Source organism: Cygnus olor, chromosome 10 (genome assembly GCF_009769625.2).
Source record: "Cygnus olor isolate bCygOlo1 chromosome 10, bCygOlo1.pri.v2, whole genome shotgun sequence".
In the NCBI taxonomy this organism is placed as follows: Eukaryota; Metazoa; Chordata; class Aves; order Anseriformes; family Anatidae; genus Cygnus; species Cygnus olor.
In genome coordinates this window covers 4503605-4519160 of record NC_049178.1, presented here as the reverse complement: position 1 = coordinate 4519160, position 15556 = coordinate 4503605, and the positions used below count along the sequence as shown (strand labels likewise).

Here is a 15556-nt window from a genome sequence, read left to right as displayed (position 1 = left end):
TAAATATCAGAATATATAGTGATTCTGATTACATTTTATGTTACTCAGTCTTAACATTCATATAAAAAGAAAAGTAGTTTCCACTTCATACATATATGTACTTTTTGTAAAGTACATCCTACTGTCAGAAAGTGTTTCAGAAAGCATATTCAGCAGTCATGAGTGTCCATGTCAATTTTGCAGTAGTGTGAATAAGCAAATGTGCTTAGACTGACCATAGATTAGGCCCATCCTCTTCATAGCACGTGAAGGATGCTTTTCTGGATGATTCTCTTGTTAACAAGGATGATTTGTTGTTTTTATGAAAGCTATTTCTATAAAAATTGCTAATTCAAAAACATTAAAAAAAATAAAAGAACTCTAGATAAAGCCATAAATCACCATCTTTATTAATTGATGAGAAATATATTGACCTTCCATCAAGTAAAATTTCAGTGGCAGAAGTAAATCACAATTTCTATAACAGCAGAAAGAGACAGGGTGACAGTGTCCAATGCAATGGGACTTTAAGGGATGAAGGGTTTTTTGAATTAGCCATGGCCACCAATTGCACATATTTAAGTAAGTGTAAAATGGGGAGCAGTATAGAACTGGTGGAAGGGGAAGTCAGGATAGGTAGGCTATTATTTTAAAAGGACTGTAGGATAAAATAAGAGTTAGAATCCAAAATGCAAGATCTTGTTTTTTTTCCTTAAGTTGCTGTACATCACAGTATCAGGTCTTTGCTTTTATTAGAACATATAGCACAGCATTTTTTTCTACCCTGAGGACAGATTCACAACCTGCATTAAAAACTGAAGCACCTGCCCAAAATTTTTCAGTGGAACTCTTTTCCCATTGTGTCTGCAGACATGGTTTTCTACGTCATTGCCAATAGGCAGGCAGGCAGTATTTAACCTGAGATATATTATCAAAAGATGGGGGTGTGGGAAGGTTGCTAGAAACATGGTAAAAGTATTTCTAAAATAAAGTCTTAAAGCCTGTGTTTTCTACTGTTGGGACATATATTATTCCTTCAAATGCAAGTCAAAAGTTCAAAGCACCATATAACCCTTTGAAAATTTAGGATGCTAGCAACTGTGGCAAAGAAAATATTGAATTGAATGTTTGTGGTGAAATGTTTGCATACTGAAATATGTTAATGATTTGGAATTATCACAGTGCTCCTGTTATTATCACTTCTGTGATAATGCTTACCATCTACCTCATGAAAAAATCATGATCCTGGCTTTTGACATGTATTCTACTTAAATGTTAGCAAAAATGTTAGTAAGAATTTCGGAAAGCTACTTACCTAGTATGGAAGCAAGAGTTTTATAAATAGACACTGTTGGTTGCTACTAAGCAAATGCAGAGCTGTGGAGGAAACATTTAAAGGTCTTTATTTACTTCATTGGAATGTTTCCTTGCATTGTCATGTTGCAAAGTCATAGTCATCCCATGCTTATGATTAGTGCTGGGGAAATGTTATTTAAAAAAATAAATCCAGTGTATTGGGTTGATTTTTTTAAAATAATATTCTTCTGTCCTGCATGCATCCTTTTGCATGATTCCCATTAAGATTTCTGTGAAATGTGCTTGCTTAAATGTTTGCATTAAGTGAACCCTGCTCTTTCAATTGCAAGTATTGGTAGCAGTATGGTAATAACACAAATTATTAGCTTTTCACTCATACTGTGAACAATCGGCCAATAAATGGGCTCATACAGTGAGGTGGAATTAACTGGTGAGGTCAGTAAAGACGCTAACTGACATTCTTGTCAGGGACTGTAAGGTTCAATGTCCATATCTGCTATAAATAGAACATTTTATTACAGTTCAACCTTGACTATGACGTACTAATTACATGCATTGCAGTAGCTGGATTGCTGTCTATAGGTTCAGATAGTGATAAGTGTTTTAACAGTGCAGTGATAACAGAATTGCAGCAATTCTATAGACCATGGTTTTATGTTCCAAGAAAAAGAAAATCCTTATAAAATCAGTCCAATTACATTATAGCAGTTCTGTTTCCTTTGCTGCAGAGGAAAAACGTAGTAGCATTTGTGGCTGGCTGCAAATCTGTTCTTTTGTTAGCATGCCTTGGGAGGCTACTTAGAAGCTGTTGGTTTAGACAGCTTCCACGATCCACCGATATGTTAATTACTCACTTCTTCTGGTGAAGGAGATGGTACAACCTACAACTTGATAATGGGTCTGCAATAAAACATTTGCGAGCTTTATGACCTTAATTAGCTTGCTGCCAGGCTGGTGGAAGTCTGTGTTTAGCTTGAAATGGTGACTTGATGTAATCACAGAGGGGATGTAGAAGCCCACGGTAGCATGTCAAGCTACTGCTTAGTCGTAACAGCTTGTGAAGAGGGATCTGTCACTGCATGGATGAGAAAGCTGTGTGTTTAGCAGGCTCAGCCTCTAATGAAGAAAACTCCGTCACATAGTGACAAAGTGCTACATCATTCTCCAGTTCAGCAATGTAGGACATAAAGAAAAAAAAAGGAACTGTTTTCTGGTCAACAGCTGGCACAGTAGAATTAAGACCCAGAAGACAGACTTGTCTGTATTTTAAAGATATCTGAAAGATTCTGGCATTTTTTATGTAGAGTTCCAGATGTGAACCCATCTTGTACTGAAACACCTTCAAAAGATCACTGGGACTTTGCTTCATTGTAGGAATTTTTGCTATTAAGGATTTCAAATGCAAGAGAAGTATGATAGAACACTCTGTTATGCCAAAAGTGATTTCCTCGCTCATCTGCACTCAGTCTGAGGGAAGGCTGATCACGGCTTTTCCATTTGTAAGGCATGATAGTATTATAAAGATCACAATTCTTCTGTGTATCTTTTCCTACAGTTTGAGAGTGGACATCCAAGTAGGTTTTTTGCAAGTTAGTTGACTATTTTTTTTCTTGCTCCATTTGCCAAGCTTACGTAATTCTGTGTCTACATGTGTTGTGTTTTACTTTGTTTCTTTTGCAGATGATTTTCCCCTTATCTGTCTTCATCTTTCTTGTATTGAACACTTTCTCTGTTCTCACCTTCCTTTTTTTTTTTTTTTTGGAAGGTCTGTTTTGACTGTCCTTTGCTGCTTTCTGATGGTATTATAGTGTACTCCCCTAACTTGTTTTCTCCTTCACGTGTTCTGTAAGAAGTTGCCCCCTTGTGCTTTTCCAGCCTTCAAGATATGCTTTTATAATCTGGGCAACAGACTGGGGCACTGGCAGGAAAGTTGTAGACACTCTGCAGGGAGGAGCATATAAAAGAAATGAGCTCTGTTCATTCCAGCTTCCTGTTGACAGAAATTATTGAAGCTATGCCAATAGGCAGACACAACCACATAGATGAGTTTCAATATTGTGTCAAAGTATGTTCTGGAGAACAAATAACAGATAAAAATGAATGTGCATAAGAATAAAAGTCTTGAATATCTATTTACTGTAAATCTACTTCTGTGAGTGACCCTTCAATGCTATTTCACATCTGTTTTAGTGAAGGAACATAGAAATTTCTCCCCAAATTTGTTGCACTATAAGAAAATTCTGTGCTCACTAACAGGAGTAAGATTTGTACAATAATGCTGAACAATGGTTTAGAATCTGGTTATTGCATTTCTCTATATCCCAGAGGGATTTTTATTGAAGGTCAAGGATAAAAAATGTGTCCCTAAAATTGGGTTCAACTCAGATTTGGGAAGAAATTTAGGGATATTGAAATTTAATGTCTCTTATACATTATAAATCTTAGAAATGTTAAGACCTGTATTATACTTAATTTTATATATTTCATGAGATGAAACCTGGAACCAGCACTAAACTTTCTTGTTTCAACCGTTCTGGCAAGATTGATCTACCTGATAGAAAATGATGGGAACAGTGGACAGACAGAATATGGAAATACGTAGATCCCACCCACACTTTTCCTACCCTTACACTTTAGGAAGCTATTGTAGCAAAAAACCAGCTCCTTTCTTTCACTTCAGGACTGGAAGTCAGGTGCTGCCCTTCTCTTTCCCAAGCATTGAAGAATTGTTTTCTCAGGCACTGGGCACAATCGCATGACTAGCAAAGTCTGAACAGCTTCATGTCATAATGTGTGACAATCTCCTCAGCAAATTCAATTTACCTATTTTGAAACATTTACACAAAGGGAGGAGGTCTTTTAAAACCATTTCTGTGTCTCTTATTCATATGAAGGGTATTCTACAGGACAGCCAGAGAACAAACTGTCCATATGTGCTATTCTTCCAGCCCTGATCCAAGCAGAACGTTAAATGTAAAAAACGTAGTTTAATTCTGTGTCAGCCAATGAAGATTTTGGCCTCTCTGCTCAGTCTGCCAGTAAAAGCAAAACATGTTGATGGATTTGTAGTGCAAGAGCTGAAAGTAAATTCACAAAAGTGTGTCAGAAGGAAAGTAAAAGCATTTTAAGCTCTTTGGTCAAAAGTAATTTACTAGCAACTTTGAACACTACATTGAAGCAAAGTACATAATTATTCATTTAAATACGTAACAGAAATCTACATACATTGAACAGTGTGATTTCCTCTTTGTACCTACTTATAGAGATATTTAAGTTCCATTTTTGTTGCAAGAATAAATATTATGGTCTTGCTTAATTTTGCGTTCCTAAAATATGTAAGCTCCCTTGAAATGCCTTCAAAACAGCGGAGACCCTTAAATAATGAATATAGTACAGTGTAGTGGTGATTTGACTTCTGTTCCATCCATACAGCACGTAACTCTTACAGTTCAATATTCATCAATCCTTGCTTGAACTATGAAGTACTTTATATATAAACTGAGTATATATTTTTCCCTTTGAGAAGCATTTACTCTCATGAAGCTAATTTAATGCAAGAGTAGGTTCAGATTTTTTACTTCATTGCTGAATTTTTATGGTAGGTTGTTGTCACTTTGCCCTGCTCTTCTCTGCACTAAAGTGCAGCAGTGGGAGCTCTTGACATCCATTGCAGACTTTCATTGCATTGAACGTTTCCAGTGGCAGAAAATTGAAACAGACTTTAACCATTTCGTAGCTTATTCTGAAAGAAGCTATGTTTAAATAAAGGTTGTAAAATTAATCTGAAAACCAGGACTGTAAAGCTGGTGTTTGTATCCTGTATATATCTGCTGTTCCTTGTGTAGAGTTGAAATACAAAAACCCGCTTCTGTTCTTGCTTAAGTTAAATACCCATAATTGAAGACCAGTCTTAATATTTATTTAAAAAGCAAACCTGTGTGATATATTCCCCATTAAAGTACCTTAGATGATAAACCAGCCAAAAACTAGGCAGATATTATATCTGTTTTTTGTATATGAACATGGTCTCTCAGGCATGGGGAAAATCTGGGGGCTAGAAGCCTGTTCTTGCAAAAGGAATTTGTGAGCCATCTGGGAAACTGCCTTCCATTGTGTTGCCTCCCTTGTCACAATCCCCAGTCCTTCCTGTCCCCTCCCTCCCTCTACACAAGCATAGCTGTCCCACATTATCTTCAAATATCCCACCAGTGCTACTGTTGCTATCTGATTTCCTTGCAGTCATTCCTTTATGCTGAGCTTCTATTCTTAGCTGCAGTTCACATGTGAAATGGATGCAAAGTGGACTTGTCCTCATTTCTTTTACTGGATATACAGCTTCACATAGAGACACCTGGAAAATAGCTTCATATAGAGACACCTGAAGACCTGCACAAAATTTCTTTAACTACACGACTCCTTATCAATGACATGGGAAAGCTATATATGCAAAAACAGATTTTGCATTATAGGATAGATTTCCTCATATTCTACTGTGAAATTTCAGTGAATTCAATATTTTTTTTTATAAAAAGTAACTATTTTAACTGGAAAATCTCAGGATCATAGCATCTTAGGGAAGAAAAACAAACAAACAAACAAAAAAAACAACCGTACCACACAATAAAATCTTTATTGTAGCAAGACCCAACCCCTTCTGAAAAGTGTTTAAGCATACGCCCAAGTCCCATTAAAATAAACAGGTGCACAAATGTTTCCTCGAACAGGACACTGAACTCAATGTTCCCATTATAGTGGAATCTACTACACATTCTTATTGCTGCCAAGTGCACCCAAGAAAGAGTTCTCATAGCTTTTATTTGAATGACTTAGTTCAATAAAATCTTGTTTCTCTCTGTAACTTTTCATTATAAAATAAAAAGTTCCAGAATGTGTCTTGATCTAGACCTCATGGTATGACTTTTTGCTAATTCTTTTCTAATAAACATGCCTAGATCTGTTTCGGTTTTATGCTCATAGCTATTATTCTTTCTTTTTAATCCTTAGGTCTCCCTTAAATCTCACTTTGCTCACTGTTTACACATTTTGTCACCTCTTCTTTCATTAGCCGAGGTGGTTCTTATTGCCAGATGCCTTGCTACCCAACTTTGCAAGCCAAGATGAAATGTTTTTCTGTCTGTCTGTGATCCTTTTTTTTTTTTTTGTAACATCCTGCTTTTCTAATCGTTGGATAATTTTTTGCCTCTCGTGGGTGCACTGATACTTCGTACGTGAGAGCTCTGAAGTTTTTCCAAGGGCGTGAGTTTCTTGTGTGTGTGTCTCGTAGAAATACCCAATGATTTGTACATCTTGTCAGATGTTAAAATATTCCTGCAGTTATTTACAGCCATGATTGCAATTGGAGAGATGTACCGCTCAGAACGCTCAGAAGAGAGGTACTCATACTGTAGAAGAGGTGCAGAAGCCAAATAAACGCCTTCGGAAATTCTGGGTAATGTAGAGCAGAGAAACCCAAATGTTTCAGGGAAGGGTCAACACAAACCACACAGCCTTAACAGCTTCATCTCGGTAGATGCAGACAGGCACCCCAGATGGTAAGGAGGGAGCTGGAGATAAAGGAGCTGAGGAAGTATCAGCTACAGTCAAGGAAGGAAGGAAGATATACCATTAGTTCCAGAGTGGTGGGTCAAGCAGCAGGACTCAAAGACAAGATAGTGGGAAAGGGCACCTCAACTTGGTGAGGCAGAGATCATCACCAATGTTTACATGTAAGGCTGGGCTACGAAAGGGTTGGGAAACAACTCATCTGTGTTATAAAATTACTGCTTGAATTATGATGCGGGTTCCCTATAACTTATCTTTCCATTCATAGTCCAACTGTATTCTTTGGCTTTGAATAGTAATAATGGAAAACTACTGGAGGAACATCAAGTTCTTTTGTCAGTTCCCGTCTTTTATGTATTCTGTTAATATGCCCAAACTGATTTGTAGGCAATGTTTCATTGTTACGTTGCCATGTCAAACTTTGAATTGACTTTGAAAGTTTGAATACTTTCATTAAGTTGTCTGTCAGATCCTGCTGACAGAAAGAAGTACTTAAGTTACCGTCAGCAGACTGTTCTCCTTGATTCTTATATTAAGTATCAAATAGCAAATCAAATGTGGATATACCCAGCCTTCTGGAAAAGTATTCAATGTTTGCTAAATCATAATAGAAGAAATGTAGGCCAGTCATAACAAAGAACCAGTATTATGAAGAGCATAAAGAGAGTAACACAGATACTACTTAGGTAATAATTTAAAAAATCCATACCAGAAAGTATCAATACAAAACTGTAAAAATAAGGCATGGTGAAAAATCTTTGTTAAATTCTCTCCCACAGAGTGCATGTGCCAAATGTACCCTTCCAGGCACTTCTACACAATTACTTAATTTCTTTTCCCTCTGCAGTGTTTACAAGTGTTTCTCAGTCTGCTGGCCAACAAGGACCCCTGATATGTTTGTGCTAGTGATGCTGAGCCTTTTAACTTTTGAATGTCTCTTATGAGGCAAATTTTTTTTTTCCTGGAATGACCAGCCATGTTTCTAAGCCTCAGCCTAAAAATGGTTTTAGAACATTTTTCAAGGTGCTGTGTGAAGGAGGATTAAAAAAAAAAAAAAGTCCATGTGTCATTTTCTCTAACAGCTTCCTATAATAGAAATGTAACATAAATTAGCCTATAATGTAAACCAGCTTGTCTTCAAGATTCAAACCCTGCAAGAGACCTCTGCATGTCATTATAGGGAAAATAGAGTTTTTCTGTACTGAAAGGGAAAATCCAATTGCAGCAGTCCCATCCATGCTCACACGTAGTGGTGTGTATGTTCAGGCATCATTTACTCAGGTGTGCAGTTCATAGAGAAATACTAGGAACCTCTACAGCGTTTCCTTGGGAAGCTATTTTTCATCAATTCTTAGTCTTACAACAGAATGAGTTAAGATTTTTTGCTCAGGTGGCCAAGAAGGCCAACAGTATCCTGGTTTATATCAGAAATAGTATGGCCAGCAGGTCTAGGGAACTGATTGTCCCTCTGTACTCAGCTCTGGTGAGGATGCTCCTCAAATACTGTGTTCAGTTTTGAGGCACTCACTACAACTACAAGAAGGACACTAAAGTGCTGCTGGAGAGTGTCCAAAGAAGAGCAATGAAGCTGGTGAAGGGTCTAGAGAACAAATCTTATAAGGAGCAGCTGAAGGACCTGTTTTCTTTTAGCCTGGAGAAAAGAAGGCTCGGGGGAGACTTTACCATGCTCTACAATTACCTTAAAGGAGGCTATAGCAATGTGGGGATCAGGCTTTTCTCCCAAGCACCAAATGATAAGACAAGAGGAAATGTCCTTAAGTTGCACCAGGGAAGGTTGAGGTTGGATAGTAGGAAAAACTTCTTCACTGAAAGGGTTGTGAAGTATTGGAACAGGCTGCCCAGGGAAATAGTTGAGTCACCAGCCCTGGAGGTATTCAAAAATGTGTAGATGTAGAGCTTAGTGACATGGCTTAATGCTGGACTTGGCAGTACTAGGGTAAAGGTTGGACTAGATGATATTAGAGGTCTTTTCCAACCTAAACGATTCTATGATTCTAAGTATACAGTAGCATGAAAATTTTATTGTGTCTTAACATTTGATCAACATAGCAACCCAATCTTCAAACTGTCCTGCATCATCTGCTTTTAGGTAATACATGCTCACAGAAAACTGGCAACAATACTGGCTATTGATATCATATTAGAAACTTTGAAATGTTATTTTAGTAATTTCACCCACAGACATTGATATATTTGGTATCACGTTTAATATATTAGGTAAAAGGCAGATTTATCATGAGAATACAGAAGTGTTTACATCTCAGCAAAGTTAAATCTCAAGTAAAAGGATGATTTTTTACAACAGAGGGATTCAAAAAGTGTTCACATCAAAGTTTTCCTGTTTCTCTACTGCTAGAGAATCCCAACTCATCTGGATTTGTGAGTCCAGGGAATTTTGTGATCACTTAAGTTGTTATCATGCAGCATTAGATGGCTGGTTGGAGTTCTGCTGTTTGTAGAAACAAGCCTTGTAAAGGGCACAGATAGTGAATACTCACAATGAAGGAAAATCTCTGACAGAAAAGGTCTTATAATATGTAGCTGAGGTGTACTTCCCTAGCAAGCAACAACTGTACAGGCCAAAGTGAAGTAGTTCGTTGCATCAATATTTTATTCAGTGTACTAGGAACTCCCTACTGGGATGGACAATGCTATATATCCTTCAATCTGGCAAGAGAGACTAGAAAATTGCTGGAATTAAAAGTAACAAAAGGACCGTCTGGAATAACTTGTTGTAAATATATCTGTTTTTAAGGGAAAAGTTTCGGCAGTTTGTTCAGGAAAAAAAATATGAGCATTTCAGGGATGACATGCTTGCAATTAGGCACATTTTTAACTCATCTAAAGTGATAATGGAAGTAATTACTCAATCTTTAGGAAGTTAAAAGAGTGGGTTTTTATAAGTGTTCACTGATTTGGTACAGTACAATATACGCAGTCAAATTTATAGTGTTCCATTCTTAGTGTAATGAAACCCCATAAAGCTTTTATATGAAGTCAAAAAGACTGTTTCACTTTGTCAAAAAGTCACTAAGTCACTATGTTTTTGACTAATTATTTCTTCTTATCTGTACCATACTTAATTGGAGAAGAGAAAAAGTGCAGCTGTTCCTATCCTGTTCTTTTTTGGAGGCACAATCTGTAGGCCAATATGAAAACTTTTAAAATAAGGAGAGTTGAAATTACAATGAATGCTACAAAATGCAAGTATTATCCTTTAAAAATAAATAAATAAATCTGAAAAGCATAACTATATGTACCTGAGAATCACCCTCTTAGAGCTGAAAATAACGAAGTTATTAAATTTGAAAATGAAAAATTTTTTTTATTTTTCCTATAGATGTCGAAAAGTCTCCTGCTGAAATGTTAAGCACTATGAAGTTGTATTGTTATATAATTGGTAAAACAAACAAACAAAAAAAACAGGGTTCTTGGCATACATATGAAATACTTAGATATTGTGTAGCTCTGCCAGTGTTTTCTATTTCATGAACATCCCATATCTGAAAACATTCAGCATGGGATTAGATGATAATTCAGTAGGTTATCATCTGAAAAGTTCTTGCTCTTGCTCAGGTAAGGATTTGATAAATCTTACTGTGATTTAAAGGCATAACTTAAGGATAGATTAGTTAGTGCAGTAAAATGATTTTCAAAATATAATAAAGGCAGAACATTAATTTGGTCAACTTAATGTATTCTATACTTTTTCTTTTCTTCTTCTTGGAGAAGGTCTTTAAAAAGTCATATCAGACTTGTTAGTGTAGTTTTCAGCAGACTTTTAAAACCTAGTCTGGATAGAAAAGCAGAAAAGGCGAAGGGTGGTATTCCATTTCCGCATATCTGTAAGGCCTGTGTAGCTTCTAAACTGTCCATATAGAGCAGAATTTTCAGAAGTGGTCTTTTGCTTCTGTCTGTATAACTAATGATTTTTTGGTTCTCTCCTCTACCTCAGGAAATTTAAACCTACTTTTCCAATGTGCTATTTCATAGCTTAATTACTGGATTATAGGGTACTTCAGGTGATATGTTACAGGTGGTTGGTACTATTTTAAGTAAATAGACATTCAGCAGTATTGATCTGAAATACAGCTTTCTTACCTCTTCAGCAAATGTCATAATCCCCACAGTGTCACTTTCTCGCTCTTCTGTTTGCTTTCAGTGAAAATGGAAAAAGAGCAGTAAAGAATTACAGGAGATCCCATGATTTTTTTAAAGTATTTTAAAGGTAGATTTATTACTGAATAGATCTATTTTAACAAGATATTTTGGCAAAAATCATGTATTTCAAAGGCAGTATTTCCTTTTGAAATTTTAAATTTGGATCTTGGTTAAGAACAGGAGTAAGTTGTCAGGAATTCTGTTCGCAAACCACCTTATTTTGGTAGCTGTGATAATATTTCCTTTCCTTGAGGTCTGTTTTGTACGGTACACTGTCCAGCTAGAATTTCTTAGGCTTCTGGTGAAAACTACTCATCATTAAGGTATTTTCCACTGGCCTTCAAAATTTAAATATGTGTTTTACCAAACCTAAGTAAACACCACTAAATTAAACAAAATCTCTATGCCAGCTGGATATGCAATGCAAAGCTTTCATCATTTTATTTTTTTTTTTCAGTTTAAATGCTTCTTGCTAGCCCTGTACCCTCAATTACATTAACAGAGTAGGTATTGGATCAAACCGCATCATGGACAGAGTTGTATTGTTCTTTGCTTTTTTCCTGTTTGTAACCAGCAAATCCCACTGTTCAAACTGTTGTGCTAATTTGTTTATGTCTCATGTTGGCATAATGACAATTAAACACATCATGGGTATGTACAATGCAGAGCTTTGGAGTCTTGAAACAATAGTGGTCTTCTGACTGCCAGTAGCCTTGCTCCCTAGAAAAATCATTTGCTAAGCTGTGATTTCAAGTGTGACTTGGTTTATAAACTGCTATAATAGAAGAGTTGATCAGTTCACTAAAGATGATAGCCCTTAAATACATTTCTATTTAAAAACAGATTGTCTCTTTGTGTTTAGATGTTGCTTTTCTTTCTGTGCTTTTACTACAGTCTACATTATAGGTAGAGATAGGTATGTGTTGGGGAAAAAGCCCAGAAAGATGAAATGTTGATAAAATGTTAGTGAAACTGCCAATAACCTAACTGTTTAAAGTATCAACATCTTTGTTGACTGGAGGCAGTGATAGGATGGTCATGTGGCTATGGTACATGGCTGGAGCCTCAGAAATCAAAAGTCTTGTTTTCTCTTTATCTGACTTGTAGTATATGACATAGTTACTGCTTGTCTGTTTTCCAATTTTGCAAAATAGCATTTCAATGTCAGTAAGATGCCAGAGGCTAAATTAATATGGAATATGTCTGATCTTTAGATTGAAGATGGTAGAAAATGCAGTGTTATAATGGTTTTATCACAAAATCAGCTTAAAATATGGAAAATATGATGTATCTGAAAATCAGTATTCCAATTTATTTTATTTTCTGTCAGTGTGAGGATTGACTCTTAGAAGTATTGCTGTTTGTTTTTTTATATAAGTCGTAGCTTGGGTGAATTAAAAAGATGTGTATGAGAGAGAGAGGGAGAGAAGAGTACAACGTTTAAGTGTATTTTATGCTAATTATTGAACACAGAAAAGAAGCAACACAACAGTATGAGAACATTTCAGTAGAATGTGATTTCTCTCTTAAGATTTTGTTTTGTTTTCCCTTGTTTTACAGTTTGCCCAGCTGGTGTCCGTCTACAAATCTCTAGGTCCAGAGAAGTTCCCTTTAATTGAGCAAACGTTCTATCCAAATCATAAGGAAATGGTACGTGCAAATACCAGTACTAAATTCACTTAATGTCTCTGTAAAATAGGAACTGTAAACACACATGACCTATTTCTCCCCTCTACTGTCCATTAAAAAACAAACAAACAAACAAAAAACACAACAACAAAAAAACATTTTGGAAGCTTTTAGAGGGGTGAGATTTGGTGAGCACTTGAAAACATTTTGGTGGTTAACTGGAAGATTTTCAGATTTGAAGGCAGTCATTTTCAACTAATCAGCTTCAGAGAAATATTAAAGAGATTAAATGGTTATAAAGACACAGGAAAACTGTTAACATGCAAGGGGAATTTTTATGGTTTGTTTCAAACCAATTCTTTATGTTATGTTTCAAGTGTTTATTATCTGTGTTTTTGATGTACCTGTAACTGTAGAACTTCATCTAAAATCAGGGTGTTTATGACTTGTATCTTCTTCATATACCTGAGCTGACATAATTTGATTCCCAGTCTTTTATACATATAAATGCAGTCATGAAAATGGCACTCATAATCTTCACTTACTTTATTTTTTTCTTAGAGCAAAGTTATTCTAGAGATTTTAGGTCTAGGTGGACACCTTTATCCTCAATAGTTTCTGAAGATGCATAGGAAGAGGGTGTATCACTGTTGTTGTTTTCCCAAAACTGTTTCTGACTGTGTAAATAACATAATTTTGCAACTTATAGATGAACATACCACTGTGATTATTTCTGTGCCTGCATATGCAGGATCTACATGAACCAAAGAAAACATCATTTCTTACACTGCACACATTTTCTTCTTTCTTATGCTCTCTAAACAAAAATTCTTTCCTGAGTATATATATATTTTTTTCCAAAGGGAAATACTTTCAGCACAGAGAAACTGGAAGGAGGTTTTTTGCTGATTAAATAAGCAAGTATAGAGACATCAATTATTTTTAGTGGATAATCCTGATCTTGCCATTCAACATCTATCACACAGCTGTGATTCAAGTGCATCAGTTACCATGGCAACATCATGATAAAATACATTAGTTGTTTATTTAAGGTCCCCAGGGTGTAATTGCTGTGTGTCTGTCTTGAGACTGACTAACACTTCATTGTTGTAGGTGGCATCTAAGGCTCTCCAAGTTCTCCTCTTTGTTCCCTTTAGACTATAAACTCACAGAATTTACTCTCCTTTTGTCACATATGACACTTAGGAAAAGAGCTATCACCACAGGTACATATTTAGAACGTTTGCTACACAGATGCTTTGGAGAGCCAAAGGAGAATGGTTATTTATCTTGAGTAGCAGAGCTAAGTATTGGATAGCCAATACTTTGGGAAAATGTTTTTGTTGATGGATTTGTCAGGAAAATATACAACTTTATAAAATTTATATTTTTCTAATGCAAAAGAAGAATTTTATGCCTTGGGTATTCTTTGGAACAGGTGGAGCAGAATTACAACTTTTGTTTTTCAATATATTTTTTCTAAATACTAATGAGTTTTATATCTGTTTTCCTGAGAATGGCCAAGATTAAAGCTGGTTTATATTTTTCTGCACAAAATGTATTGTTTTTCATTATTTTATCAGCTACTAGTCATTATTTTATTGAAAAAGCGGGCTTTTTAATACATTTCTAAATTGTAATACATAGAACATGGAAAATTTCCTATAACTTGGACCAAGAATTTATGTTTGAGATTGAATTTTTTATGTAGTATGATCATTTCTAGGGAAAAGTTCTTTCAAGATCTACCTGTTAAATTGCAAACTGCTGTCTTGAACAACTCATTGAATTGAAATTGAGTAATAGAACACAAACAAGAAAATGTCTGTATGAGTTTATATGGCATATTTTGCTTGTTAACATAATATAACAAATATTTGAGTGTTTTTTCCCCCTCCTCCCTTAGGGTATTTTGTTGTTCTACGTTGCTTATTAATGTCTGAACTGATAAGCTATTTGTCTTTTGTTTGAACTTTTAAATGCTAGTATTCTCCATGTCTGAGATAAATATATATATATATTTGCATATTTCTACTCAATGAATGTTACATCTAGAGAAAATTAATCCTTATGTCAGTATTGCATTGCCACACATTGTTCAAAGGTGCTGTAACATCTGATTGTGCTGAAGCTCATTCATATGATTTTTCCTTCTGATGAAATTCTCAGGGAACTTTATGACTTGAAAAATAATCAGGCAGCATGGTGTCAGATAGCATTTTAATTGAATTTCCAGAATGGATGGTAAGATTATTTCAATATCAGTTTTATTAGTTGATGAATTGAAATCATATACTACTTAATTCTTTTTTTTTTTTTTTTTAACACCGTTTATTACTGACTAGCCTCTTTTGCATTTACTCTTACAGAATTTGGTTTTTACCTTTTAATTTTTTTGTAGTTCCTCTTGTGCTCATACATTCATGTCTTTTCCCTCAAAGTGTAACCTAAAGCTCTGTCCCTTTCATCCAGTGCAAACCACTTGGGGGCAGGGGGGAGAGCAGGGAAAAACTGGAAATCTCTGTGAACTGAGTTTTCACCAAGCATGCCAGTGGTTGTTCTACTTCTTTTGCTTCTTTCAAACTCTGGTGATCATTTGTACTGAGTCTTTAGAAGGCAATAAAAGGTAAATAAACAAAGATGCCATTCTTTTGTGTAAAACTGGAGCTGCTTTAATGAAACACTTTTTGAAACAGAAACATTCATCTCAGACTGGTTTAAACTATACAAAATGGTGTAAGGCTTTTGAACTCATTGCTGGTTTAGTCATATTACAGCTTTTCTCTCAGTAATTAGTCCCCTTTATTTCACTACATTTCCACCTCCTATATTCTTTCATGAAAGAAAATATATATTTTTTTCAATAAAATCGTCGGGCAATTTTAAT

General features: G+C 35.6%; 1 protein-coding gene across 1 annotated transcript in view; it reads left to right on the top strand.

Moving 5' to 3' along the window:
* SYN2 (synapsin II) overlaps positions 1-15556 on the top strand; it is a 176291-nt gene that overhangs the window by 72670 nt on the left and 88065 nt on the right. Inside the window, 1 exon segment of the mRNA XM_040569350.1 lies at positions 12601-12690. Within this exon segment, the coding sequence (XP_040425284.1) occupies positions 12601-12690 (90 nt within the window).